The sequence below is a fragment of the Saccopteryx bilineata genome, chromosome 1 (genome assembly GCF_036850765.1).
Source record: "Saccopteryx bilineata isolate mSacBil1 chromosome 1, mSacBil1_pri_phased_curated, whole genome shotgun sequence".
Taxonomy (NCBI): Eukaryota; Metazoa; Chordata; class Mammalia; order Chiroptera; family Emballonuridae; genus Saccopteryx; species Saccopteryx bilineata.
This window is the reverse complement of record NC_089490.1, coordinates 240,202,340-240,229,126: the sequence shown is the minus strand read 5'-3', so window position 1 is coordinate 240,229,126 and position 26,787 is coordinate 240,202,340. Positions and strand designations below refer to the sequence as shown.

The 26,787-nt window shown below is 57.9% G+C and overlaps 1 protein-coding gene across 4 annotated transcripts in view; it reads left to right on the top strand.

Moving 5' to 3' along the window:
- Nucleotides 1–26,083, top strand: part of KIF21B (kinesin family member 21B) — a 38,811-nt gene extending 12,728 nt beyond the window's left edge. Inside the window, exons 4-35 of one of the 4 annotated variants that reach the window (XM_066238906.1) lie at nucleotides 404–553; nucleotides 646–780; nucleotides 898–1,065; nucleotides 1,152–1,267; nucleotides 1,730–1,925; nucleotides 2,878–3,067; nucleotides 3,726–3,789; nucleotides 3,891–4,109; nucleotides 4,419–4,509; nucleotides 4,917–5,037; nucleotides 5,752–5,943; nucleotides 8,027–8,226; nucleotides 9,734–9,841; nucleotides 10,154–10,222; nucleotides 10,590–10,822; nucleotides 10,938–11,085; nucleotides 11,275–11,466; nucleotides 11,575–11,676; nucleotides 13,239–13,404; nucleotides 13,594–13,645; nucleotides 13,778–13,835; nucleotides 14,558–14,763; nucleotides 14,844–14,918; nucleotides 16,735–16,848; nucleotides 18,372–18,410; nucleotides 20,073–20,209; nucleotides 20,378–20,558; nucleotides 21,631–21,795; nucleotides 22,037–22,154; nucleotides 23,308–23,478; nucleotides 23,865–24,064; nucleotides 24,915–26,083. In XM_066238906.1, the coding sequence (XP_066095003.1) occupies nucleotides 404–553; nucleotides 646–780; nucleotides 898–1,065; nucleotides 1,152–1,267; nucleotides 1,730–1,925; nucleotides 2,878–3,067; nucleotides 3,726–3,789; nucleotides 3,891–4,109; nucleotides 4,419–4,509; nucleotides 4,917–5,037; nucleotides 5,752–5,943; nucleotides 8,027–8,226; nucleotides 9,734–9,841; nucleotides 10,154–10,222; nucleotides 10,590–10,822; nucleotides 10,938–11,085; nucleotides 11,275–11,466; nucleotides 11,575–11,676; nucleotides 13,239–13,404; nucleotides 13,594–13,645; nucleotides 13,778–13,835; nucleotides 14,558–14,763; nucleotides 14,844–14,918; nucleotides 16,735–16,848; nucleotides 18,372–18,410; nucleotides 20,073–20,209; nucleotides 20,378–20,558; nucleotides 21,631–21,795; nucleotides 22,037–22,154; nucleotides 23,308–23,478; nucleotides 23,865–24,064; nucleotides 24,915–24,969 (4,431 nt within the window). In that variant the 3' untranslated portion in view covers nucleotides 24,970–26,083. Of the gene's footprint in view, nucleotides 1–403; nucleotides 554–645; nucleotides 781–897; nucleotides 1,066–1,151; nucleotides 1,268–1,729; nucleotides 1,926–2,877; nucleotides 3,068–3,725; nucleotides 3,790–3,890; nucleotides 4,110–4,418; nucleotides 4,510–4,916; nucleotides 5,038–5,751; nucleotides 5,944–8,026; nucleotides 8,227–9,733; nucleotides 9,842–10,153; nucleotides 10,223–10,589; nucleotides 10,823–10,937; nucleotides 11,086–11,274; nucleotides 11,467–11,574; nucleotides 11,677–13,238; nucleotides 13,405–13,593; nucleotides 13,646–13,777; nucleotides 13,836–14,557; nucleotides 14,764–14,843; nucleotides 14,919–16,734; nucleotides 16,849–18,371; nucleotides 18,411–20,072; nucleotides 20,210–20,377; nucleotides 20,559–21,630; nucleotides 21,796–22,036; nucleotides 22,155–23,307; nucleotides 23,479–23,864; nucleotides 24,065–24,436; nucleotides 24,744–24,914 lie in introns of those variants that run through there. The other 3 variants (XM_066238886.1, XM_066238911.1, XM_066238895.1) reach the window with 3 other exon arrangements.
- Nucleotides 26,084–26,787: the final 704 nt, after the last annotated feature.

Here is a 26,787-nt window from a genome sequence, read left to right as displayed (position 1 = left end):
GCTCCCACAGTCCCCACCAAGCTCTGCTTCCCTACCCTAATTTGGGACCACATCCCCACCCTCATTCCCAACCAGTGACATAGGATTGTGTCCTCATCTATATCTAGGGCCCAAATCTCCTTGTTCCCTGGACCCCTAGCCCTCTGCTGTGACTTCTGCATGCTGGCTTCTTGGGGAAGAGCAGCCTCAGTATGGTCCTCCCCAGGGCCCAACTGTCCCCACCTCTGCCTAGGAGAAAGGTGGTAGGACCAGAACCAGAGGGCACTAGGGCTGGCCGGTTAACCTCCCAGAGCCTCAGGTTTACACATCTGCAGGATGGAGCCGGCTCATCGACGTGAGGAAGTCACTGGGGCCCCAGGCCATGGGCCCCCGAGCCTAGCAGCTGTCTCTTCCCCCTGCACAGCTCTACAACGAGGAGATCCTGGACCTGTTCGATGGCACCCGCGACCCCGATGCCCGTCACCGCAGGTCCAACATCAAGATCCATGAGGATGCCAACGGCGGCATCTATACCACCGGCGTCACATCCCGCCTCATCAACTCCGAGGAGGAGGTGAGCGTGCTGGGGTGGGGGGTGGGGTTGGAGCAGGCAGAGAGGGCACCACGGCTGGCTGCCAGGGTCCTCACTGCCACCTCCCTCCCCAGCTGATCCAGTGCCTGAGGCAGGGGGCCCTGTCACGCACCACGGCCAGCACCCAGATGAACGTGCAGAGCTCCCGTTCTCATGCCATCTTCACCATCCACCTGTGCCAGATGCGTGTGTGCGCCCAGACCGACCTGGTGAGGAGCATGGGGCCCAGTGTGAGGGACGGTTCCAGAGGGCAGAGGAGGGAGGAGCCAGGCATTGTGAGCAGCAGGTGCACCGAAACCTGGCTTAGCCTCCACCTTCTGCTGCAGGTGACTGAGACGGTGACGGGGCTTCCTGAGGGTACAGCTCCCGCAAGAGAGTACGAAACGCTCACGGCCAAGTTTCACTTCGTGGACCTGGCCGGCTCAGAGCGGCTGAAGCGGACGGGGGCCACTGGCGAGCGGGCCAAGGAAGGCATCTCCATCAACTGCGGCCTGGTAGGCACAGGGCAAGGAGGTACAGGTGGCTCGGGGGCTGTGCCATCCCCCGAGTGCCTCTCCAGTGCTGGGCTCTGTCTTCACAGTTGGCCTTGGGCAACGTCATCAGCGCCTTGGGCGACCAGAGCAAGAAGGTGGTCCATGTACCTTACAGGGACTCCAAGCTCACTCGGCTCCTTCAGGACTCGCTGGGGGGCAACAGGTACCCAGTCAGCCCCCCTAGGAAGGGCTGGAGGCTGGGCTTCCTGGGGAACAGGAAGTGAGGGTTTGAGTGTGAAGGCTCCAGGGTAAGGAGACCTTCCCACTCTGGGCTGCAGCGTGGAAGAACATAGGAGCCTTGAGATGCCCTAGCCTTTGTCTGTCTGATGGGATTCAGTTTACTTGTTGACATAACAGGGGGCGTTAGTCCTAAAGGAAGTGAGAGAGTCCAGATTGGGTATTAGACAGGAAAGGGTAAGGCTGTCACTGCTGTGCTGACATGTCACAGTCTCCCCAGTGCTGCAAGTAACCTGCTCTGTAGGTGGTCTGGGTCCTCACGTCTCTGGTCCTCAGGCATTACTACCGTGGGGGAGGGGGTGGACCAGGCACTCTGCTCTGAGCCCATGCTTCTGGGGGGGCCGGTTGTGCCCCTGGACCCTCACTCCACCCTGCTTCTCCTCCTCAGCCAGACCATCATGATCGCCTGCGTGAGCCCCTCGGACCGGGATTTCATGGAGACGCTCAACACACTCAAATACGCCAACCGGGCACGAAACATCAAGAACAAGGTGGTGGTGAACCAGGACAAGACCAGCCAGCAGATCAGCGCGCTGCGGGCTGAGATCGCTCGTCTGCAGATGGAGCTCATGGAGTACAAGGCGGTGAGCTTGCGCCCAGCTCTCCACCTGTGTCATGTGGACCTCTTGACAGGACAGGTGCTCTGCTTGGTGTTTTCATGTCTGCTGTGTTGATGAGACGCCGAGACTGCCCCACAGAATAAGAATAGTGGACGGGACCACCTGAGTAGTCCAGTGTGCTGGGTCCAGTGGTTGGGGGAGGCAGAGGAGAGCGTTGGACCTACTTCCTCAGGTGGTCAGAAAGGGCTTCATGGAGGAGGAGGCGTTTTACATGGAAGTTGAAGAAGGAATGAGATATCAGCAAAAGCAGGTGGGGCAGGCATTGTACGATATGAGTAAGCCATGCAGAAGGCAACAAAGATGGAAAAACTTGGTGCCTTTAGGGACGTGCCCAATTCCATGTGACTAAGGCAGAAGTCACCAGCTGGTGGTCCATGGCCTAGGTCTGGCACACAAGTGGGTTTTGGTTTGACTTGCCCTTGGTTTTAAAGGAATGCAACTTAGTTTCCTTTTTTTAAAAAAATTGGGGAGTTTCTGTTTTTCTTTAAACACTTGAAGATGTCACAACACAGGGCACTAAGTTGGTTGGAGGGATGTAGCAGCTGCCCCTTTGAGACTGAGTCTGGGATTCTGTTTGCCCCAATCTCTACCACTCCCTATTATATAACACCCAGACTGACTTATTCATTTATACCAACTGCCCAGATCCCCAAGGGTTTGACTCTCGGATTAGAGTGTGTGGAGACAGAAAGGTGAGCTGTGGAAAGGAAGGTCAAGGTCACATTGTGGGAGGCCCAGAATGGCTAGTCACAAACTTTGAACTTTTCGGTTGTCATGGGGAGCCATGTAGGGTTTCTGGGCATGGGAGACAGGAGCTGTGTTCTAGGAACCTTGGGGCAGGGGCTGGAACACCATCACCCCCTCCCTTCCGTGGGAGCTCTGGCACCTGACTGTTCCCTGCTGCCCCTCCTCCCAGGGCAAGAGGGTGATTGGGGAGGACGGCAGCGAGGGCTACAGCGACCTGTTTCGGGAGAATGCCATGCTGCAGAAGGAGAATGGGGCTTTGCGCCTGCGGGTGAAGGCTATGCAAGAGGCCATCGATGCCATCAACAACCGTGTCACCCAGCTCATGAGCCAGGAGGCCAACCTGCTTCTGGCCAAGGCTGGTGAGTCAGGTGCCCTTGGCCAGTTCTCCACACTCGGCCATAATATGGGCGGGCTAGGCCAGCCAGTCAGTTCACAGATCAATTCATGCATTTTTTTTCCCCAAGTATTTTAACTTTTTTTTTTTATTTAATAACAAGCATATATAAGGTGAAAAGTTAAATCTCTCTCCCCAAACTCTCCGCCCCTCTGTATCAGTTAGAGCCTCTGAGCAGCCGGGTGCCGATCTCCCTGCACCTTTCCCCGAACATTTGCTCCCAGGATGGATGTATATCCCGACATACTCATGTGTGTGCTGTGAATGTACGCTTCTTCCTTTTCTGCATATGAGGTCATGTGTCCTATGACTTCCCCTTTTCAGCCAGCATTATACTTCAGGGACCTTTGCAATGTTAAACCCTGTCAACTACCTACTTCTTTTAAACTGCCGTGTCCCATTCGTGGTGGTGGTGAATCATTTGTGGTGATAGCCCTCTGCTGAGGGCTGTGACCAGTGTCTTGCTCTCACCGACGGTGCTCGTACATATCTGTGCTCCAGTCAGGTCTTTCTCTGATGCAGGTTCCTCTCTGGAAAAGGCCCGGATGTGCGCCCCTGTGGGAGGTGCAGGTGCAAGGTCCCCAGTTTAGAGCTGAAGGTCCTTCTGTTACTTCTCCCCCCAGGTGATGGCAACGAGGCCATCGGTGCCCTGATTCAGAGCTACATCCGGGAGATTGAGGAGCTGCGGTGAGGGAGCCCAGCAAACCTGGGATCACCATGGGGGTAGGGGGCGGGGGCCTTGGCATCTGTGACCCGGCTCATCCAGCTCACCCCCGCCCTCCCCACAGGACAAAGCTCTTGGAAAGTGAGGCCATGAATGAGTCCCTGCGTCGCAACCTCTCTCGGGCCTCAGCGCGAGGCCCCTACTCCCTGGGCATGTCTCCGGCCACTCCGGGTTTCGGGGGCAGCCCAGCCAGCTCCATGGAGGATGCCTCCGAGGTGATCCGCAGGGCCAAGCAGGACCTGGAGCGCCTCAAGAAGAAGGAGGTCAGGCAGCGGAGAAAGAGGTGAGTGAGGAGCCTATCACCTCACCAGGTGGCCCCCCAGGAGGATGTTGCCCAGGGTTACCTGGGGACTCACTGAGCAAACTGACCCAGCCTTCTGGGCAGAGGCCCCCCACCTTTCCCTATTGCTGTACTCCCCCCGGGAGAGGGAGGGTTAACTCTGGGTGGGGGGCTATGGAAGAGTGGACAGACTGCAGAGCAGGAGCCCAGTCCCATCCTATGACCTCTGGATAAGACCTGCCTCTCCCACCCCACCCATGTACTCGGGCAGGTTTAGTTCCCTAACCCGGCCTACCCTTCACTCCTGGGCAGCCCAGAGAAGGAGGCCTTCAAAAAGAGGGCAAAACTCCAACAGGAAAACAATGAGGAGACGGATGAGAATGAGGACAATGAGGTGGAGGAGGTGAGGGTCCCCCCTTCCCTTAGTTCCTCATACTCATCCCCTTCCTGCTGGGTGGGGCCCCATCATCTGTGTGGAGAGGAGGGACGTGCTCTGCCTCCTCATGTCGCTTCCTGGTTACCATGGTGATCACCATCCATCTGTGCCCCTCCTCAGCCCAATGTGAGAGGTGGGGTGCTCTCTCAGGGGGCTGTGCCCAGGCTGCTGGGGGGAGGTAGGGGGTGGGAAGTACCCTCCCAGAACAAGGATGAGCACCAGGGACCCCGACTGTAGCCTCCCCATTTACCACCCCCCTGACATACCTGCGGCATTGTCCGACTGGCTTCTGCTTCTGGGCGCCCCTGCCCTGAGGCCCAGTCCAGCCCATATGGAGGGACCTCCAGTCCACCCTAACAGCACTTGGTGCCCAGGAGGAGGAAGATCCAGACGAGAGTGGCTGCGAGGAGGAGGAGGAGGGACGCGATGACGAGGATGAGGACTCAGGCAGTGAGGAGAGCCTGGTGGATTCAGACTCAGATGCCGAGGGGAAGGGTGCGTGTGCCTGGGCTCGGGCGGACTTTCTGGTTGGAAGAATCTGAGCCAGATACCCCTGGGGTGGGGGCAGGTCCCCTTGATTCCACAGACTTCAGAGACAACGGGTGTTCAGGGCCCAGAGCCTTGGATATGAAACCAAGAACAGCAGGAGGCACAGCGGTAATAACTGCCTGAGCGCTCCTACCTGCCCTTCTGTGCCAAGCTGGATGGTGGCCCAGTTTTCCTGGTCCTCATGACCTCCCTGTGCAAGCTGTGGGGCACTGTCCCCAGACTGCTCTGTAGGGCAAGCTCAGAGAGGTCAGCGAGCTTGCCCTACAGAGCAGTGCGGTCAGTACAGGGCTGGCTGGTGGGAAGGCCCCCTTCTCTTTGGCCCCCTTCAGTTCTTTCCCGCTGCTATCTTGGACCCAGAGCCCTGCTGGTTGCTCCCGGTCCTCTCTCCCTCCTCCACCCAGCTGCCTCCCATGTCCTCTAGGCGGAAGGACAGTGCCTCTGGGGTGCATGCCAGGACCTCCCACTGGGCCTTGAATTTCAGGGGCTGCCCCTTCAATGTGCTTTCCCATCTGGCAGCACCTAGGCACTGCGAGAGCTGTCGTTTCCTGCAGCCTCTAGCCATCGCCTGATGGTGGTTGACCATTGGAAAGCCCCCAGCCCCTCCACCTGTCCACCCCTCGCCCCGGTGCCCGAGGTCAGGCCGGTGTCTCTGCCCCACAGAGGTGAACTTCCAGGCTGATCTAGCCGACCTGACGTGCGAGATCGAGATCAAGCAGAAGCTGATCGACGAGCTGGAAAACAGCCAGCGGCGGCTGCAGACGCTCAAGCACCAGTACGAGGAGAAGCTGATCCTACTGCAGAACAAGATCCGGGACACACAGCTGGAGCGGGACCGCGTGCTGCAGAACCTCAGTGAGGCCCCGCCATCGCCCCGCCTGGAATTCAGGCCCCGCCCCTGTGCAAGGCCCCACCCACTGGCATCTGGGATTTACCGATTTCCTGAGTAGGGTTTCTAACCTTTGGGCGGTACCCTTTGACCACAGTCAAACGGCTCTTATGTATAATCTTAGTTCTATGCCACATTTTTTAAAAATTATTTATTGATTTTAGAGAGACAGACATTGAACTGGTTTTGTATGTGCCCTGACCAATGATCAAACTGGCAACCTCTGCATATTAAGATGATGCTCTAACCAACTGAGCTATCTGGCTAGGGCTTCTATGCCACATTTTAATTTAGTTTATTTTTTTCTTTACTGCCATTTTAAATGTTAGAATCTCTCATATCTGCAAGCACACGCACATGACACTCCAAAACCTTTTTTCCTGCGTTCAGTTCCTGGGGTGTTTTCTTTGAGCCTATTTACAAACTGACTGCTCACACTCTGTCTTTCTTACCCTGCCCTTGATTCATTCAGTCAGTCCTTCAGCCACTTACTCAGCAGACCTCTCATGAAGCAGACCTTATCTTAGGTGCTGGAGGTCCTAGAGGGAATGAGGTCCCTGGGGTCATGGAGTGTACGTTCTGGTAGACAGACAGGCAGAAGTAAGATAAGCAGGACCTTAGCGTGCGAGACAGTGATAAGTATTATGGAAATACAGCAGGGGAAAGGAGAATAGGAGTGCTTGGCAGCAGGCTGGGGTTTTGAAAGGACAATCCTGGAAGACTTCACTGAGGAGGTGACATGAGTGCGGAGAAGGAGGTGAGACAGTGCTTGAGCAGGATGAGTGTGGGGAAGGGCATTCCAGGCAGAAGAGGGAACAGAAGATGCCAAATCCTAAAGTGGCCATGTGCCTGGTTGTTGGTGCAGTGATGAGGGGACAGATGGCCAGAATATGGTGGAGAGGGCCCACAGCAAGAGAGATCAGAGAGAGATGGGCCTGGATGTGCTGGTCCTGGTAGGGATGTTGCCGTGTCCTCTGAGGGAAATGAGGAAGGGGTAGACTTGGGAGAAGAACAGGATGTAAATTTTAGAAGCATTTTGCAGAGATCACTGAGTCTCTTGGGGAGGGGAACAGACATGGAAGATTGGGGACACCCCTATAAGGATCCCAGTGACTTGGGGCAGGAGGTAGTGAGGAGTGGTCAGTTCTGGGTGTGTTTTTAAGGGAGAAACAAAGATTTTGTTATTGATGGGTGGGGGCATTGAAAGGGGAGAGCTGAGGAAGCCTGTAGGCTTGGAGCCTCTGGAAGGACTGTGAGGACACCCCTGAGATGAGGAAGGCTGCGGGAGTGAGGGTGGGGCCTGAGACAGCTGTGGAGGTCATGGGGAGAGGGCTACAGTGCAGAAGAAAAGGTCAAGGGTGGAGCATCAGCTTATTCTGTTGGCTCCAGCCCTCCCTTGTCACTCTAACCCTTCCGACTGGCCCCACCCTTTCCTCCCATTCTGGGTCAGAACTGAGCCAGCATGAGGGCCTTCAAGGGCCCTCACGGGAAGCTGGTGGCCAGGAGCTCAGAGATTTCAAGACAAAAACACCCCTCAAAGTCCATCGTATGCTGAGCAGAGCAGGCCTTGGGCATCTTCCAGTCTGACCTCTCCATTGTTTAAATCAGGGGTCCCCAAACTTTTTACACAGGGGGCCAGTTCACTGTCCCTCAGACCATTGGAGGGCCGGACTATAAAAAAAACTATGAACAAATCCCTATGCACACTGCACATACCTTATTTTAAAGTAATTAAAACAAAACGGGAACAAATATAACATTTAAAATAAAGAACAAGTAAATTTAAATCAACAAACTGACCAGTATTTTAATGGGAACTATGCTCCTCTCACTGACCACCAATGAAAGAGGTGCCCCTTCCAGAAGTGCGGTGGGGGCCGGATAAATGGCCTCAGGGGGCCGCATGTGGCCCGCGGGCCGTAGTTTGGGGACCCCTGGTTTAAATCAAAACTCAGGTGCAGAGAGGGGCATGACCTCCCCAAGGTCATGCAGGAGGATGTGGTCCAGGGGATGCCACCCTGATTACCGCCTGTGTCTTGCTGTCCCCAGGCACCATGGAGTGCTACACAGAGGAGAAGGCCAATAAGATCAAGGCAGACTATGAGAAGAGGCTGCGGGAAATGCACCGGGACCTGCAGAAGCTGCAGGCCGCGCAGAAGGAGCACGCCCGGCTGCTCAAGAACCAGTCTCGCTACGAGAGGGAGCTGAAGAAGCTGCAGGCCGAGGTGGCTGAGATGAAGAAGGCCAAGGTAGGGGCCCGGGCTGTGGGGTGTCACCTTATGATCCTCTTACTGCATCAAACAACCCTCGCCGTCCACATGGGCGATCTTGCCTGGCTCACTCCAGCCTGGTCCTGGGTGCACATCCTGGTGAAACACCCGCCCCTAGTAGAGCCCAGGGTCTCCAGGAAACCCCACTCAACACTGCCCCCTGGGGGATGCTTCATCGCCATTGTCTCTGCACCAGGTACAGTTGACCCTGAACAACACGGGACCCTGAACCACGTGGTCCACTTATACACAGACTTTTTTCAACAAATAGTGTAAATGTGTTTACGTTTATTAACATTTCTCTTAATAATGTTTCTCTAGCTCAGCGGTTCTCAACCTGTGGGTCGCGACCCCGGCGGGGGTCGAACGACCAAAAAACAGGGGTCACCTAAAGCTATGGGAAATACATATTTTATTTAAAAATGTATTGTATAATAAATATGTATTTTCCGATGGCTTTAGGCGACCTCTGTGTTTTGGTTGTTCAACCCCCGCCGGGGTCGCGACCCACAGGTTAAGAACCGCTGCTCTAGCTTATTTCATTGTAGGGATAGTGTGTATAATACAGTGTGTATAATATAGTAATAATATAACATAAAACATACATTCATCGATGGTTTATGTTTTCAGTAAATTTCCAGTCAACTTTAGGTCCTTGGTAGTTACTTTTTGGAGGAGTCAGAAGTTACACATGGGGTAACGGGGGCAAGGGGGTGGGAGTGAGGAAGTTTATTGAGTGAGACACTTGAATCCATGTTAACACAATAAATTAAAATTAATAAAAATTTTTAAAAAAGATGTTACACATGGGTTTTTATCTGCATTGGTTGGTACCCTGACCCCTGCATTGTTCAAGGGTCAGCAGTGTATATGAGGCCTCTAGTGTATGCAACCTTTGCCTGTGATAAGTATCATGTATAATAATATAGTAACAATACTTTATTAATTATATTTATTTGGTTGTATGATTTGAAGCCATTTTTTTCTCTCTGGGCTCATTACCTTGTTGATATGCCTGTCCTGTGCGATTATCACGAGGCCAGTGCCTGTGTGTGGCCTGGTCTCCGGGAACGATGCTGGTGTTACTGTCGTCCCCATGAGCCTGGCCCTGGGTCAGCCTAACCCTCACCCCCCCACACCCCACCCCACACCCGTCAGCAGCACACTTGTCGGGAGGGAGGAAGTGCTCTGTCCCAATCTGGTCACTTGCCTCCAGCAACCTGGGCTGGTCCTAGGATGGCCAGACCCAGGGTGATGTCTTTGGGTAGAGGGACCCAGGACCATGATGTTTGGAGCAGTAGGGGCCAGGGATGGACAGAGCTGGGCTGGCAGGAAGGCCACTCCTTTCCGCAGGTTACCCAGGAGGTGGGGCAGCGTCAGCTCCTACAGAGGAATAAGGGGGCAGACTTCAAGTGCTGCCAGGTCAGCCACCCAGAGTGTGTACTACCTGCTCAACCCTGTCCTCTACCCTCTCTGCCCATCCCAGGTGGCTCTGATGAAGCAGATGCGTGAGGAGCAGCAGCGGCGGCGGCTGGTGGAGACCAAGAGGAACCGGGAGATCGCGCAGCTGAAGAAGGAGCAGCGGCGGCAGGAGGTGAGGGCACCCCCACCAAGTGTCCCGGGCCTTGCAGGCTGTGGTCCAGCCCTGCGATGCTCAGGCAAGGGACCTGCCTGAGGTCACCAGCAAGCAGAGCCACAACCGTGCGGCTTGCAGACTCCTCATCACTGTAGGGACGAGAGGCCAGAGAGCTGTCCTTGCAGAGAGAGGGGCTGCTGTGACCTCTGGGACAGAGGCTATGCTCCAGGGCCCATTTGATCAGTAAGTTTGGGCCCAGAGGCCCAGGGTTTCCCCTACAAGGTCTTTACCACCTGGCCCTGAATGAGGCCCCTCTTCTCCACCCTGCAGTTCCAGATCCGAGCTCTGGAGTCCCAGAAGCGGCAGCAGGAACTGGTCCTGAGGAGGAAGACCCAGGAGGTGAGCAAGGTGGCTCTCCAGCAGCCACCACCCCCTTCCCTGCTCTGATTCTGCCAGAGTTGCGTGACCAGCCCAGGGCCCTGGCTTTATACTTTCCTGCAGACTCAAGCTGTGACCTGGGCTGAGGCCAGAGGGAAGGCTGTATAAGCTCTGGTCCCAAATGCCCAAGTTATTAATTAAAAAGAAAAAAGGTAGAATTCTCTCTTCTGTTCATTTCACAACAAACAGAGGCCCCTTTCTAAGTCCCATCCCCAGGTCAGGATGAAGGGGCCTCTATAGTCTCCCTGCCTGACCCCACTCCCAACCTGGGCATTTTCTGGGCTCTGGAGACACTGTTCACTGGCTCCCTCTTTTCATGGCCCCCCAGGTTTCTGCACTGAGGCGTCTGGCCAAGCCCATGTCTGAGCGGGTGGCAGGGCGCGTGGGGCTGAAGCCACCCATGCTGGACTCGGGGGCCGAGGTGTCAGCCAGCACCACCTCGTCGGAGGCTGAGTCGGGGGCCCGCTCCGTCTCCAGCATCGTACGCCAGTGGAACCGAAATATCAACCACTTCCTAGGGGACCACCCTGCGTCCACTGTCCACGGTGCCCGCCCTGCCAGGTGAGGTGGACAGGCCAGACCCAAGCCTGGGAATCTGGGACGGGGCTGGGGAAGCATGGCCAGGAAGCGGCCTGGTGGCTCAGCTCCTCAGCTCCCCATCCACCTTGGTCTCCAGAAAGAAGTTCCAGAAGAAGGGGGCTGGCCAAAGCTTCAGCAAGGCCGCGCGGCTCAAGTGGCAGTCCCTGGAGCGGAGGATCATCGACATCGTCATGCAAAGGATGACCATCGTCAACCTGGAGGCCGACATGGAGCGGCTCATCAAGGTGGGCATGGCCTCCCTGCCCTCCCGCCTCCGCCCTGCCCTCTGTCCACTCTCGCTTTGAGCTGGTCTGGCCCCCGCCTCCACCCCTGCTCCACGTGGTGGCTCTGGGGTCCCCAAGATGCCAGGCCAGGCTGGGGAGCCACTATGGGCTGGGCTGGACGGCACCCTGAGGCCTCTCCCTACCCCCCAGAAAAGGGAGGAGCTGTTCCTCCTACAGGAGGCGCTGCGGAGGAAGCGGGAGCGGCTACAGGCTGAGAGCCCAAAGGAAAAGGGGCTTCAGGAGCTGTCCGAGGAGATTGAGGTGCTCGCGGCCAACATCGACTACATTAATGACAGCATCTCGGACTGCCAGGCCACCATTGTGCAGCTGGAGGAGACCAAGGTGCCACAGGGCTGGTGGGCAGGCGGGCAGATGGAGGTTAGGCATGCGTGGAACATGGGGAAGGGGCCACCCTGGTGACAACAAGGACCCTCTGCCTCCTGGTCCCAGGAGGAGCTGGACTCCACAGACACTTCGGTGGTCATCAGCTCCTGCTCACTGGCTGAAGCCCGCCTGCTGCTAGACAACTTCCTGAAGGCGTCCATCGACAAGGTGGGCCAGAGCGCGCCTCCCAGGCAGGGACCCTCCCCCCAGCTTGGCTTCCGAGCCCCACATCACTGACAGGCTCGGGCAAGCTGCCTCAATTCCCAGCCCCAGTTCCAGGCCAGAACACAGGGGTGATGACATACTGAGCGTGTGGCTTGTTCCGGGGCTTCAACGAGATGACGCACACGAGGGATTTGGCCTGGTGCCTGGCTCACGGCAGGGCCTCCATTAAAGGGGGCCCGACATACTGGCCCGAACCTGTCCAGAGCAGGGCTGGGCTTGAGTCTGCGGGAGGTGGAGGGAAAGGATGTGTATGGGTGCTGAGGTGTGGCAGCGGAGACAGATGGGTGGACCACATTCCACCCAGGACGGTTTGTGCTGGGACACCAGGTGTCCCTGGGCGTGTCTTGTGCTCTCTCTTCCCTGCTGGGCAGAGAGCTGGCCAGATGCGCTTCCTTGCCCTGAGCTGTGGTCTTTGGGGATGGGCACCATCTGACATGTCTGCGGTACCACTCTGGGCAGGGGCAGGAGCCTGCCCTCCCGCCTCCTGACCCGCCCCAGTGGGCACTCAGCTCACTGCTTTTTGTCTTTGGGTTGAGTCAGCTTGGGCTGCTGTGGTCACCAGCTGGAAGGCCGAAACCACAGAGACTTATCTGCTCACAGCTCTGAAGGCTGGATGTCTGAGATGAGGGCAGGGTCCATTTCCTCTGAGGCCTCTCTGCTTGGCTTGTAGATGGCCATCTTCTCCCTTTGCCCAGTCGTCCTTCTGTGTATGTCTAATCTCTTCTTTTTTTTTTCTTTTTTTTTTGTATTTTTCTGAAGCTGGGAACGGGGGGAGACAGTCAGACAGACTCCCGCATGTGCCCGACCTGGATCCACCCGGCACGCCCACCAGGGGGCGACGCTCTGCCCACCAGGGGGCGATGCTCTGCCCCTCTGGGGCGTCGCTCTGTTGCGACCAGAGCCACTCTAGCACCTGGGGCAGAGGCCAAGGAGCCATCCCCAGCGCCTGGGCTATCTTTGTTCCAATGGAGCCTCGCTGCGGGAGGGGAAGAGAGAGACAGAGAGGAAGGAGAAGGGGAGGGGTGGAGAAGCAGATGGGCGATTCTCCCGTGTGCCCTGGCCGGGAATCGAACCCGGGACTTCTGCACGCCAGGCCAACGCTCTACCACTGAGCCAACCGGCCAGGGCCTCTAATCTCTTCTTATAAGGACACCAGTCCTATGGAATAGGGTCCATCCTAAAGACCCCATTTAATTTAATCTCTTTAAAGACTGTCTCTTCAATATAGCCACATTCTGAGGTCCTAGGAGGTCACGGTGTCAGCCCACTAATTTGGGGGGGGGCACATAACAGGAGGTGTCCTAGGTGACCTCCACAAGTGTCTATGTGTGGGGAACGTTAAGGGGGGCCAGGGGTGCATCTCAGGCCTATGACAGGCACAAGGTTATATCTGTGAGTTATGGGGGCCCCTCCAGGGTGTCTCACAGGGAGCAGGTGGTGTGAGGGCAGTAACGGGGGTGCCCATGACCAGGAAGGGTCAACCAGGCCTTGCTCCCTGCCTGCAGGGGCTGCAGGTGGCCCAGAAGGAGGCCCAGATCCGGCTGCTGGAGGGACGGCTGAAGCAGACGGACCTCGCAGGCTCCTCCCAGAACCACCTCCTCCTGGACGCCCTGCGGGAGAAGGCGGAGGCCCACCCCGAGCTGCAGGCCCTCATTTACAATGTGCAGCAGGGTATGCAGGGGGTGTTGGACGGGCACAGGCCTCACGGCTCCTGGGAACCCCCAGTGCTCCCGGCTTCGACCCCAGGACCCTCGCTTCCCCCAAACTCTTGCCCGTCTGATCCCAGTGGGCAAGATGCGGGATGGATATCTCACTCTAGGAGCCTCTCACGTCCTGATCCCCCCACCCCCTCTCCTCTAGAGAATGGCTACGCCAGCACCGATGAAGAGGTCTCAGAGTTCTCCGAGGGGAGGTGAGTCCCCACATCAGGAGTGAGAGGCAGCTCAGCACATACCTGGGGCTGGGGGCTCTTTGGGGCCCATGAGTCTAGGTCCTGAAGCACCAGAGTACATGCTCTCCTGAACACCCTCTCCTTCCTCCTTAGCATCTCTCAGTCGTTCACCATGAAAGGCTCCACCAGCCATGACGATTTCAAGTTCAAGGTGAGTCCCATCTGGAGGCAGGTGAAGCTACAGAGGGGCCTGGTCCCCATCTCCCGTGGCTCTGCCCTCACCCCTGGCTTCCACCAGTGTTGCCTCGAGCGGGGATGGCAGTCCTAGAAGGACCTAGCCTGGAGTTAAAGGAGGTCAGGGGTGCAGATGTGTAACCTGGCACCGCCCATTCTTTTTGAAGAGGGTGAGAGATGGGAGAAATGGCCAGAGCCACCACCTGGTGTCGTCACCATAGCCAGAGGCCCCAGGTTCTAAATCTGCTTCTCCCCCACCCCAGACCTGAGTCAGAGACTAACTAGACCTCCGGTTATCGTATGTGCAGACTGTCGGCCACCAGCAGGGATCAGCAGAGAGGGGCTTTACACACAAGGGAGGGTGCAGTCAGCCAGCTTGAACCAAGAAATGGGCTTTATTGAAGAGGCAGTTGTGCAGAGTTTGGGATAAACTGATTAGCTGGGGAGCCGCACAGAAGCGAGTCTGGGTGTGCTGTGTTGTGTGCACTGTCCTATCAAGGGCAGAAAATCCATTGCTGTTGCTTGGAATTTTCCAGAAAACTCGAGAGATAGTCTCTGGGTGAGGTCTGGTGGGCCCTTCCATGGGTTTCTCTACCTTAGGCCCAGGCTGCACCATCCCACCCACCCCCACCCTCCACGACTCCCGGGTCACGTGTCATGCCATGCAGGAAGTTGGTCCATCTGGTGTTTCCTTTGTAGGGTGAGCCCAAGCTGTCCGCCCAGATAAAGGCTGTGTCTGCCGAGTGCCTGGGGCCCCCGCTGGACATCTCCACCAAGAACATCACCAAGTCCCTGGCCTCGCTGGTGGAGATCACAGAGGATGGGGTCGGCTTCTCTGTCCGAGACGCCTACTACCGGGACAAGGTTTCGCGCACTGTCAGCCTGCCTACCAGAGGGAGCACCTTGTAAGGAGGGCAGCCCAGTGGCCAGCCAGGGTGGGCAGGGAGCCAGCCAGTCTGTGCCTCACTGGACCTTTCTATTCCAGCCCCCGGCAGTCCCGAGGTGCCGACACGTCCCCTCTGACACGAAGAAAGTCGTACGACCGAGGGCAGCCCACCAGGTGAGAGCACATTTCAGACCCCGCACCAGATATGTACTGCCCATCTAGGCCTTGGCGGTGTGCGTGGTCATGATGTCCGCTCTGTAGGTCACTGTGTGCACTTTTTTCAGTCTGGGCTAGACTATCACTCATCTGCCCCCACGGTCACCCTGTCTGCTGCGGGCTCAGGATGTGTAACTTCCATGATCACCTAAGATTGGTGCCAAGTCCCTGGCCAAAATCATCAGAGGGTATACGCTCAGTGTTAGTGGGTTTTGCTGGCTTGGATGGGCACTGCCCAGATATCCTGTGGCCCCTTTGCATGACCACGGTCCTTGGTAGACTTAGCCCCTTTTATGCTCTTGTCATGGGAGAGTTTAGAAATTCAAAGACAACCCAGAGATAAGATTGCAGGACGTGGAGAAATCTCTCATGGGCCTGGCCCTGTGGAGCTTCTGAAAACATTCGGTGCCTCTGGGGATCAGCTGGCCCATGTACGGAATTGCAGACACGTTGGGTGGCCTTCCCAGCCTGCAAGCTGAGGAGCAGATGGGCAAGGGGCTCAGGATGTCCCTCGTCACCAGCCTTGGAGGGGGGGAGGGGGAGAAATTACTCAAGCTCCAGCCCTCCCTCATGGCCAGAGCCTGGGCAGGGGTCACAGCAGGGTCTTGCACAGTGGCCATGGGTGGGGGTGTGGCAAGGATATCTACACTTGGGGTTTACACTCATCACTTCCCTGTGAACGATGAGAACAAATTGCAGCCTAAGGGATTGAGGCCGAACTCATGATGACACTCCAAAGAGGGGTGTCTAGAGTGTTGGATGGGGCCGTGCAGTTGATTCTTGTCAGTCACAGGAGTTCTGTCACAAACTCTGAATTAGCAACACTGAGCCATCGTTGCTCCTGGGGAGGTTCGTCAGCCAATCAGTACCTAACCTCATTTCCTGTGTGTTTCTGTGTAAAGACGCTTGTTAACACACACCCTTGATTCTCTAACACCGACCTCACCCTACAGTCAATGCCTGAAGGGAGCTTTCCTAGCTCACGAATTTTCTCCATGAGGCCCGTCACAGCCCCCTCACGCTCAGGAGTCAGGAGGACCAGACGGTGGTGGCCACTTTAAACAGAACTCACAGACATGCAAACACATAGCACCAAGTAGACCACACAGAAGCCACAGGCAGAGGGTGACCTGGTCGACCTTTCCTGGTCACTCCCCGGGGACTCAGATAATTTTTTTTTTTTTTTGTATTTTTCTGAAGCTGGAAACGAGGAGAGACAAACAGACTCCCGCATGCGCCCGACCAGGATCCACCCGGCACGCCCACCAGGGCGAAGCTCTGCCCACCAGGGGGCGATGCTCTGCCCCTCTGGGGCGTCGCTCTGCCGCGACCAGAGCCACTCTAGCGCCTGGGGCAGAGGCCAGGGAGCCATCCCCAGCGCCCGGGCCATCTTTGCTCCAATGGAGCCTTGGCTGCGGGAGGGGAAGAGAGAGACAGAGAGGAAGGGGGGGGGAGCAAATGGGCGCTTCTCCTATCTGCCCTGGCCAGGAATTGAACCTGGGTCCCCCACACGCCAGGCCGACGCTCTACCACTGAGCCAACCGGCCAGGGCCTCAGATAATATTTGACTGCTGTCCTTATGTCTGCTAGGGACTACAAAAGCCATACTGGTGTTCTTTGGGGGATTACTAATGCATTTTAATGAGTAGGCAAATGTCCAAGCACAGGACCCGTGTGTGCGTGAGGACGAACTGTTTAAGAAGAGCTCCCAAGGCTGGGCTCTGGCCCGGGGTGTGGTCAGTAACAGACGCCGCTCTCTGTCCCCACTCCCCAGGTCCACAGACGTAGGATTCACGCCCCCCTCATCGCCTCCCACCCGGCCACGCAACGATCGCAACGTCTTCTCCCGTCTCACCAGCAATCAGAGCCAAGGGTCAGCGCTGGACAAGTAAGAGCCGGGTGGCCGGGGATGCTCTTTGAACGGAAGGGAGCCTGTGGACTGGTTGTGGATGTGGGCAGGGCACAGGGCAGTTGGGCAGACCCCGGCCATTCTATTCTGGCCCCTGTCCTGGCTTCTCTGCCCTTCCTTTCCTGGCCGTAGACCCTTCTATGCCCCAAGTGAGCTAGGACCTCAGGAAAGAACAAGCAGAAAGCCACAGGGACAGGCTGGGACCCTCAGGCACCCCAGAACTGCCCTGGAACCCTCCTTGGCTGATCACTGGATTCTCTGAGGCCCCTTCCTCCAGCTTCATGCAGCCTGCTCCCCACCACAAACTCTCAGACAGTTCCCCATGCTCTGTCCCAGCCAAAAAAGACCCCTGCTACCTTCGGTGGCTGGGCCACTCGCCCATTCTGTGCAGCTGGTGTGGGGGGTATTCACAGCGGTCCCATGGGACACCTGCTCTCACACATGTGATTTCACCTGCACCATAAGCCAGCCGTGAGGATTGCCTTCCCTCTCTTACAGAGGAGGAAACGAGGCTTAGGGAGGCCCAGGGGCGTTCGCCTAAAAAGTGCCAGAGCTGGGTTGAGGGCGGGGGGCTGTGGCTCATGCTGGCATGTGCCCCTAATAGGGGGACTCTGCCTGGGGGAAGGGGAACCTATCCATGAGCTCCTTTTTGTGCCCGTATCCCTGCCCTGACCTCTCCAACTCACATGGGCCCTAGAAGGTTCCCTCTCCTGGGGGAGGGAGGGATGGTACTGTCCTCCAGGCTAGAAAGTGCCAGTCCTCACAGTGGGTACCTAACATCAGCCCTCCACACAAATGCCCCTTCCTGGGTCAAATATGCTCCTTCTCCAAGGCCACCTTGACTCAGGCGCCCATTGTAGAGTGGGCACTCTGAGCCTGGCCCAAGCCAACCAGGGTGCCCCATGCCTTTACAGTTTGCTGGTCCCTTTTTTGGAAGCTGAGAGGTGGGTCTCACCGTCCCAGCCTGGTGGTCATCCAGACCACAGTCCTGTCCAGGGGTCTAGGTCTTGGGGCTCATGCAACATGGCACACCCAGCTCCTAGGCATGTCCCCATGGGCTCTCTGGGGACAGTGGGCCCTGTACATAAGCCAGTCAGTCCCTGAGGACTCACTGGAAGCAGCCGGCTCCCAGGGCTGCAAGAGGAGCAGGCAGGTTCCAGCATTGCCGGGTGGGGTGGGTGCCCCCAGCTCTTGCGATGGGGCAGCCGCAGGGCTTGGGGCCAGCCAATAGCCCAGGAGTGGTCTCTGCAGAGTGTGGGGCTGACGCTCCCGCGTCGCCCTCAGACCCCTCTGAGTTGTCCCACCCGGTCAGCCCAGGGGCATCCCCGGCTCCCAGGCCCACCCGTCCCCACCTCCTGCCCTGCTGTCCCTCAGCGCCTCATCCCTCTGCCTCTCTCCGCTCCCCTCGAAGAGAATAACCGGCCTCTGACCTCCGCTGCCACCTCTGTGCCCTGTGTGTTCTCCGCCCTCCCCTAATCCAGCTAATTTTCTGCCCTCCCCAGGTCTGATGACAGCGACTCCTCTTTGTCGGAGGTCCTGAGGTACACACAGATGTCCGCGTCTGTCCCCAGTGCTTTCTCTCTTTTTCTCTCCTCTCTCTCTCTTCTCGGCCCCTCCCGCCTGCACACCCTATCCTCAGCATGCAACCCTTCCTTTCCACAGTCCCCAGACCCTCCCCTCACCTCTTCTTCCTTTCAGGGTGGCTGCCTGGCCTCAGACTGCACCGCGGGCTGGAGCTGGGGGCTTAGGGAGGGGCGCTGTCCTCTTCTACCTGTGTCTCCGGGGTGGGGGGCTGCTGAGCATGGAGCCTGAGGTTGGTGGGGGCTGGGCTGAGCTCTGCGAGGTGCGTCGACGGCTGTGCTCAGGGTCCTTCTAACTTGCTCAGTTGATGCCAGTGCGTGCACACTCAGACCTCAGCTCTGTCCCCCACCCACATCTCCTGGCACAAAGACCTTGTCCCCTAATTAACCCGGCACAGCACCCCACACAAGGAATGCAGCCCAGGACCTCGTGGGCTGAGCAGAGGGCACAGCTGGGCTGAGAACTACCTACCGCTTGCACTCCCAGCATGCCCCTCACCGTGGGCGTTGGTCATCCTGCAGACCGCCCTTCAGGGGCCACAGCGTTACCCCCACAGGATGCCAGTCAACCCCCAGCCTCTCCCATGGAGGGAGAGCCAGCCTTTGTGCTGGCTGCCCACAGCCATCTTGGGCTCCTTTCCGGCCACACAGCTGGGCCAAGACCAGGGTTGGGAGCAGGGAGCTGGGGGCACATGGGGGGCTGTTTCTGTGTCAGTGACCCGTGAATGGCAACTGGCCCTGTGTGATTGTGTCCTTGGGTGGGTCTGACTGAGTCCCTGGGGCCGTGAGAAGCCTGCAGGTGGGACAGCGATTATTTCCTCATGCCCTCGGCCACAGCGTTCTTGTCAGGGACAGCATTCTCTTTGGAAAAGAGCTAGAATGTGTTCTCAGATCTGCGTACAACCCAGCTGGGAACTCGTGCCAAAGACACTCTCCCTGAGAAAAAGCCTTTGTCCCCAGAGTCTGCAGTAGGCTGGTGTCAGGACATGGGGATGAGGAGGTACTATTGCAGTTCCCTCCAAGGGCCCAGACCTCCTCCACCCAGAGCTGAGCTCAGGGTCTCTAAGGGGATTTGGCCCTTTGTACATGACAGTCACAGTTCTGACCATACTGGTCCAAGGGGCCAGGGATGAGGGTATGCGTGAGACCCTCTGTATGGGAAAGGCTCAGTCACTGGCAAGTAGATACGCTGGGATGGCACAGGATGGGGTGACAACTTGAGCACCCTCCCCCTGCCCGAGTTACCTGAAGCAGTGTGGGGAGGTCATGGGGTGCCTGGGCACTGCAGCCCCTGGGCCTCCACCTGCCTAACTGGGGCCTGGGTGTCTTTATCTCCTGGGACCCGGCCAGGCAGGCGTCGAGTGGGAACCCCCACCCCACCCGTGGGCAGGGCTGTCCCTAAACAGGGCTTGCTCCTCGGGAGTGCTCAGCATGGGGACCGATAGCTGACTGTGTACCCCTTTGCCTGTGCAGCCTCTCCCTGGCTCTCAGACTTGCTGGCATGGGCTGGCATTGTTGGATTCTCCTTCATCAGGCCCAGGTCCCGCCGCTGCCCTGACCCCCTCTTGGCCTGGCACACAGTCCCTGGCTAACAGGTGCCCTTTCTTCCTCTGTCCTGGAAAGGGGTATCATCACACCGGTTGGTGGAGCCAAGGGTGGGCGGACAGCCCCACTGCAGTGTGTCTCCATGGCCGAGGGCCACACCAAGCCCATCCTCTGCCTGGACTCCACGGACGAGCTGCTCTTCACAGGGTCCAAAGGTGGGTGGAAGGAATCCAGACCAGCCAGGTAGGATCAGCATCTCCCTCCCATCCTTGCTTGGGCAAGCCTGGTCCAAAGTTCCAACCCATCTCTGGGACCTGGATTCCAGCCCCCAGCCCGTGATTCACTGTCCCTGGTGCTGACTCCTGTCCCCGCTCCTGTCCCAGACCGCAGCTGTAAGATGTGGAACTTGGTCACGGGGCAGGAGATAGGGGCTCTGAAAGGCCACCCCAACAACGTGGTGTCCATCAAGTACTGCAGCCACTCGGGGCTCGTGTTCTCCGTGTCCACCTCCTACATCAAGGTGTGGGACATCCGGGACTCTGCCAAGTGCATTCGGACCCTCACGTAAGTGCTCCTCATAGTGGTGGGCTGCCCGCTGATGTCCAGCCTAGTGGCCCCATTCCTTTGGCGTGACTCTGAAGAACAGAGTGACACCCCTGGGCTAGGGATAGTGTCTGGGGCAGCAGTTTGGTGGAGCCTTTGGCTTGGCTGGCCACACCTTCACCCCAGACCTTGAGCCCCATCTCTGAGCCATGCTTGAGTTCAGTAGAGGAGCTGGAAGAGTAGGGTGAGACCAGCAGATGGCCGCCTCTACTGTGCTGGCCACCTGTTGCATAAATGGGACCACTAACATGGTCCCGATTCCTGAGCCTGACAGCCAAGGGAAGGGATGCAGGCAGGGCCCAGGGAGGCCACACGACGCTGTTGATTCTTAGCCAAAGTCCTCCTACGTCTGTGTCGTAAGCTACGACCTGTTATTTCATTTGGTTCTTTAAAAAGAGTGAACAGGATTTTTAGGGCAGTGAGAATCCTCTGTGTGACTGGAATGAAGAGCACCTGTCACTACACATTTGTCCTGACCCAGAGAGGCCGCAGCCGCAAGAGTGGCCCTGATGTGAGCTGTGGGCTCTCGGTTCACCATTTGTACAAAATGTGCCATCTGGTGGGGGACGTTGATAGTGGGGGTGTATGTCAGCTTTCTGCTTGATTTTGCTCTGAACCCAAAACTGCTCTTTAGAAATAGTCTTTAGAATATAAAATAAACACAAAGCAAGCAGATTGGGTGTTATTGCCCATTTGGACAGAAGATGAAACTGAGAGTCAGAGTGGTTTGATTTCCACAAGACCCAGCTTCCAACTCAGTGTCATGGCTCTTACAGTCTCTCCACGCCACAGCTCAGGCTGCTCAGATGGAGATCAGGGCCGGGGCTTGTCTTCTGTTGGGGTGGCGTGGAGCTCCCCCATGGGTCCCATGCTCCTTGGACCTGGAGCAGTGGCTGCTCCTGCTTGTCAGTCAGGGAAGGCTTCCTGAAAGAAGTGGGTTACAGGCGTGTTCAGAGTGAGGTTTGATTGGTTTTCTGGCCTGTGTGGATGGACTGGGTCTGTGTCTGACCTGGCCACTCTTCCTTCTGGGCAGGTCCTCAGGCCAAGTGATTTCAGGGGATGCCTGCGCAGCCGCGTCCACCCGCACCATCAGCAGTGTGCAGGGGGAGCACCAGATAAACCAGATCGCCCTCAGCAGTTCAGGCACCATGCTGTATGCTGCCTCAGGCAACACCGTCCGCATCTGGGAGCTCAGCAGGTCTGGGCGCTGGCGTGGGGTGGGGGCTGGGTATGACCAATGGGGGCACAGAGGTTCCAGCTCAGGGCGACCACGCCAGGGCCAGCAGGACCTCAGCTGTGTTTCCATTCCCCATGGCCTCTGAGACCCTCAGGGAATGGGCAGCTCTGTCTCGGGAAGAGAGGCCCCTGGCCGGGGTCATCTAGGGCAGCCCTCCCCCAGGTATCTCTGATCCTCCTGCCCCTGCTGGGTCGTCACACAGGTTCCAGCCCGTTGGCAAGCTGACCGGTCACATCGGCCCTGTGATGTGCCTGACAGTCACCCAGACGGCCAGCCAGCATGATCTGGTGGTGACTGGCTCCAAGGACCACTATGTCAAGGTACCTGAGCCGCTCAGCCTCGAGGCCCCTGGGGGACCATTCTTGGTGTTTCTTTTCCTCTCCCTCCCCCATCCCTTCTGTTGCCTTGGGAGCGATCCTGAAAACTCAGGTGACTTCTGGGGACTTTGGTGAAGAAACCGCCACAGAGGGCAGAAGCCATGTGCAGGAAGTGAAGATCGCAGCATTGTTTTGTAAACTGTGACAAACGAGAAACACCCTAAATGTCAGGGTGAAGTAAACAGTCACAGGAACACGGGGGACACCTCATGAACGGGGTGCCATGCAGCCGTCACAATGACGGATGTGAAGACAACACCCAAGGCTTTGCATGCCTCCCCTCCCCAATTGTGTCCCTGACACTGGGAAGCAGTGTGTGAATGGGAGTGATGAGTGTTTTTATCTAAAGTATGAGGAATATTATGTTCAATTTATTAAAAATTAAGAGGCCCTGGCCGGCTGGCTCAGTGGTAGAGCATCAGCCCTGCATATGGGATTCCGGAGTTCAATTCCCGAGCACAGCACACAGAAGCGCCCATCTGCTTCTCCACCCTTTCCCCTCCTTTCTCTCTCTCTCTTTCTCTCTCTCTCTCTCTCCCCCCCTCCCCCTCCCGCAGCCAAGGCTCCCTTGGAGCAAAGTTGGCCCGGGCGCTGAGGATGGCTCATGGCCTCCACTTCAGGCTCTAGAATGGCTCTGGTTGCAATGGAGCAACACCCCAGATGGGCAGAGCATCGCCCCCTGATGGGCATGCCAGGTGGATCCCAGTTGGGCACATGTGGAAGTCTTATCTTTCTGCCTCCCTGCTTCCTACTTCAGAAAAATACAAACAAAACAAAAATAAAAAGAATTTCAGGGGGAGGCACATTCCCCCCACCCCACCTCTCTCCATAGCAGCCCATGCTGAGCTCAGGGGTCCCACTGCATTGACAAAGTCAGTCTCCCCACACCCTGGCCCGCAGACCCTGGGAAGCGTCCAGACCTGAGCCGCAGGTCCTCGGTCCCCACCAGGAACCCTTGCCTATGGGGGCAGCTCCTCTCCTGCAGGCTTCTGCTGCCATCATGGGCCAGGCCACTGGGTTACTGGCTCTGGGAACCCGGGCTCTGTCTATAGCAGGTGGCTCCTCCACTTACCTCCCGCCCGCCCCCACCCCACAGATGTTTGAGCTGGGTGAGTGTGTGGCTGGAACCATCGGCCCCACCCACAACTTCGAGCCCCCGCACTACGATGGCATCGAGTGTCTGGCCATCCACGGAGACATCCTGTTCAGTGGCTCCCGGGACAACGGCATCAAGAAATGGGACCTTGAGCAGCAGGAGCTCATCCAGGTGGGGGACAGGTTGCGGAGCAGGTAAGGGGCAGGGTGAGGCGCTCTTCCAGCCCAGGCCAGAGTCCCCCAGCCTGCTGGCCCTCCACCCTCTCCTTTCTGTCCACCCTGTTTGCCCTGGACTTGACTGTGAACCCAGCCCTCCTTGTTCCTTCTCCTGGAGCGTTTAACTTCTCTGACCTCTCCAAGGACTGGTGGCAGCTCCTCCAGGGCAGGCTCTTAGGTCTGAGCCTGGGACGGTTGAAGGTCCCCGTGTCTGGGCCCTAAAGTCCCAGCTTGGCTGCTGCCCTGGCTCCTGGGACACCAGATGCAGAGGGGAGGCTGCCTGTGCCAGGTCCTGTCCCTGGGTCACCACCTCCAGCCCTCACCTACCTGCTCCTCCCACAGCAAATTCCCAACGCACACAAGGACTGGGTATGCGCGCTGGCCTTCGTCCCGGGCCGCCCCATGCTGCTGAGCGCCTGCCGCGCGGGCGTCATCAAGGTCTGGAATGTGGACAACTTCACGCCCATTGGCGAGATCAAGGGCCATGACAGCCCCATCAACGCCATCTGCACCAACGGCAAGCACATCTTCACCGCCTCCAGGTGGGTGTGGGCAGGGCCGTCTGTACGCGCTCCCTACCCTCTCCTTGTGTGGGCAGTAGGCTGGGTGGTGGGGGACAACTCACAGAGCAGACCATCTGCGCCAGGGCCCAGGGACAGGGCAGCAGGCCAGCGTAGGACCTGCCCACCGTCACCAGTCCCTCCCACAGCCATCCCACCTCGCTGTCCTCACACCTGTCCAGGTACCTCTGGTCATGGCACAGCCCAGCCACACCCCAGACCCCACTCTGGTCCCTATGCTATGGGGGGGGGCTGCTCATAGGGTCTCTCCGTTTTCCTTCTTGTTCCGAACACCTTCCTTGTCTCCCCTCCCCGCTCCTGTCTCCTCTGCTCTCCGCCTCTCTCCCCCCACAGTGACTGCCGGGTAAAGCTGTGGAGTTACGTCCCTGGACTCACCCCCTGCCTTCCTCGCCGAGTCCTGGCCATAAAGGGCCGTGCCACCACCCTGCCCTGAGCCCCGTCTCCTCTCTCGCTCTCCCCTCTTTCTCTCTCCCTCTCTCTCCACTCCGATCTGAGCTGCTTCTCCACGGTATGAGATGATTTCCCTCCTCCTACACCCCTTCCCAGCCGCCCTGGTCCCCAGCCTCCCTTCCCAAGCATGAGCAGTGGGACGGGCCCAGGAGAGGGGCCAAGCCGCAGCAGGGGCCGGGGGTCAGTGGCAGAGAAAACCCAGGAGAAGGAAACAGGCCTCCCCCTCTGCCCAGCACCTCCCACCTTGTCCTCAGCTGCACTTGCCCCTGGGCCATGGCCATACTTGGGACTTCGGGGACAGCTGGGAGCGGCCAGCTGGGTCCACTTCCCGAGCTGACCAGCCACTCGCTGTCCTCCCCAGTGACCTGACAGTGAAGTTCTGGAGCGTTCGGCGGTTACCCAGGGGCCCTCCCTAGAGCTGAGGTCGGAGGACAACCCCAACCCTTGGAGCCCCAGCAGCCTGAAGTACACAGAAGGGACGCCATGGCCAGTGGGGACAGCGTGCCCTGGGGCAGAGGATGTGGGTGAAGGTTGTGGCCCTTCCCCTGCTCTCCTTCCCCTCTCTTGACATTCCGAAAATGGACACTGACCCAGCCCTTCCCCTGTCTCTGGGGTAGAAAGAGGTAGGGCAGACACGTAAGCTGTGATGTTGAAGGGCATTTCCTCTATTGTCCCCCCACACACTGGCCATTTTTCTCCTGCTGAGTTAGTCAAGCCCATTCTGAGCCCTGGGCTCTGGGGGTGGCCCTGCAGGGGAGGCAGGGCAGCCTCCCCACATACCTGCAGCACAGCCTCTGGACTACTACACCTGCCTCTGAGCCCAACACGTAGTCCTCAGGTAACCACAGAAACCAGGTGTAAGCAACTGGGGCTTGCAGCTGACCCTTAGCTCCTTGGCCACCAAGAGCTGTTCCCAGTTGACCCCAGCAATTTCTGGCGTCCCCTTCTGGTGGGGTCCAAGGGGAGCTGCTGGAAGGGTTCCTTTGGGCAGACGGCCAGACGTCCTTCGGTTATTCATTTTTAGTTTTTGTTCTTGCCTCCTGGAAACTGACTTGAAGTTTCTTCTGCATGTTCTGTCCCTCTGCTCTTGGGGGCCAGGAATCCCACAGGGGACCCGTGCCACCGGCCCTCGGGCCAGCCCCCTCTTACTATGCAGAGAAGGGAAGTGCCCCCTTTCACTTTGTAGCTCAAGCAGTCCCTCCATTACCACCCAGGACCACCCTAGTGCCCCTGACCTCGGCTGCGCAACGCTTCAGTGCCTTTCTCCGTTCACCCCGGGGCCTGGCGTCCACGCCTGGCAGCCTGACACCAGCCTCACCTGGGGATGGTGCCATCTGTGTCTTCTCACGGGGTCTCACGCTCACTGTCCTCCAACAGCAGGGTGCTCCACTCCCAGCCCTGGCCAGGGTCCCCTCCCCAGAGTCCCACGTGGGCCATATGGGAAGCAGCTCAGAGGACTGTGTCCACTAGGAAGCGGCTTGGTGGTGAGGACGCCTCCCCCAGCCCCCCCCCCCAGGTCCTCACCCAGTGGTGTAGGGAGTCCTCGCTCTTTCTCTCCGTTCTTCATTCAGGAGATATCCTCAAGCCTTAACACAGATAAGGGCAGAGGGTGGTGAAGGGGGTTCGTCCTCTCCATCAGGGCTGTGGACTCGGCCCCACGGATACTGTTCAGGGCGAGTCCAGAGCCCCTGTTGGGGCAGCTCTGAATTTACAGGACCTGCCTCAGCAGAGGTGTTGCCCTGCCCCTCCACCCCACTGCCTGGCCACTGTTTTAACAACACTTTGCTGGTCCTGTGCTTCCTGGCCTCTGTACGGACCAGGAGCCCAGCTCTGTTCAGAGGACAAGGACTTTGGACCTTCTGGAGGTGGCTCTGTGTTTGCCCTGGCACTTCTGTGGTCTGGCCAGGGTGTGGGAGCCTTCTCGGTGTGACCTAGTGAGGGACGTGCTCAGAGCACAGGGCAGGGGAGGTCATCTTAGCTGTGAAAGGGAAAGGTACCCACTGGGGCCTGCGCCTGGTCTCTTCCCACCTGTTTGGAGCTGCCCACAGACTGAGAATGCTGTCCAGTGGTGGGCCCCCTGGACATGGTGGTAAAGCCTCCATGAGCCCGTGTGCAGGCCAGACATGCCCTCGCGTGCCCCTGGAACAGTCTGCTCCTCGCACCAAAAACCCCTCTACTTCCAGCCATCAGGGAAGGGGTGCCTTCCCCTCCCCAGCCCTCTCCCCCTTCCAACA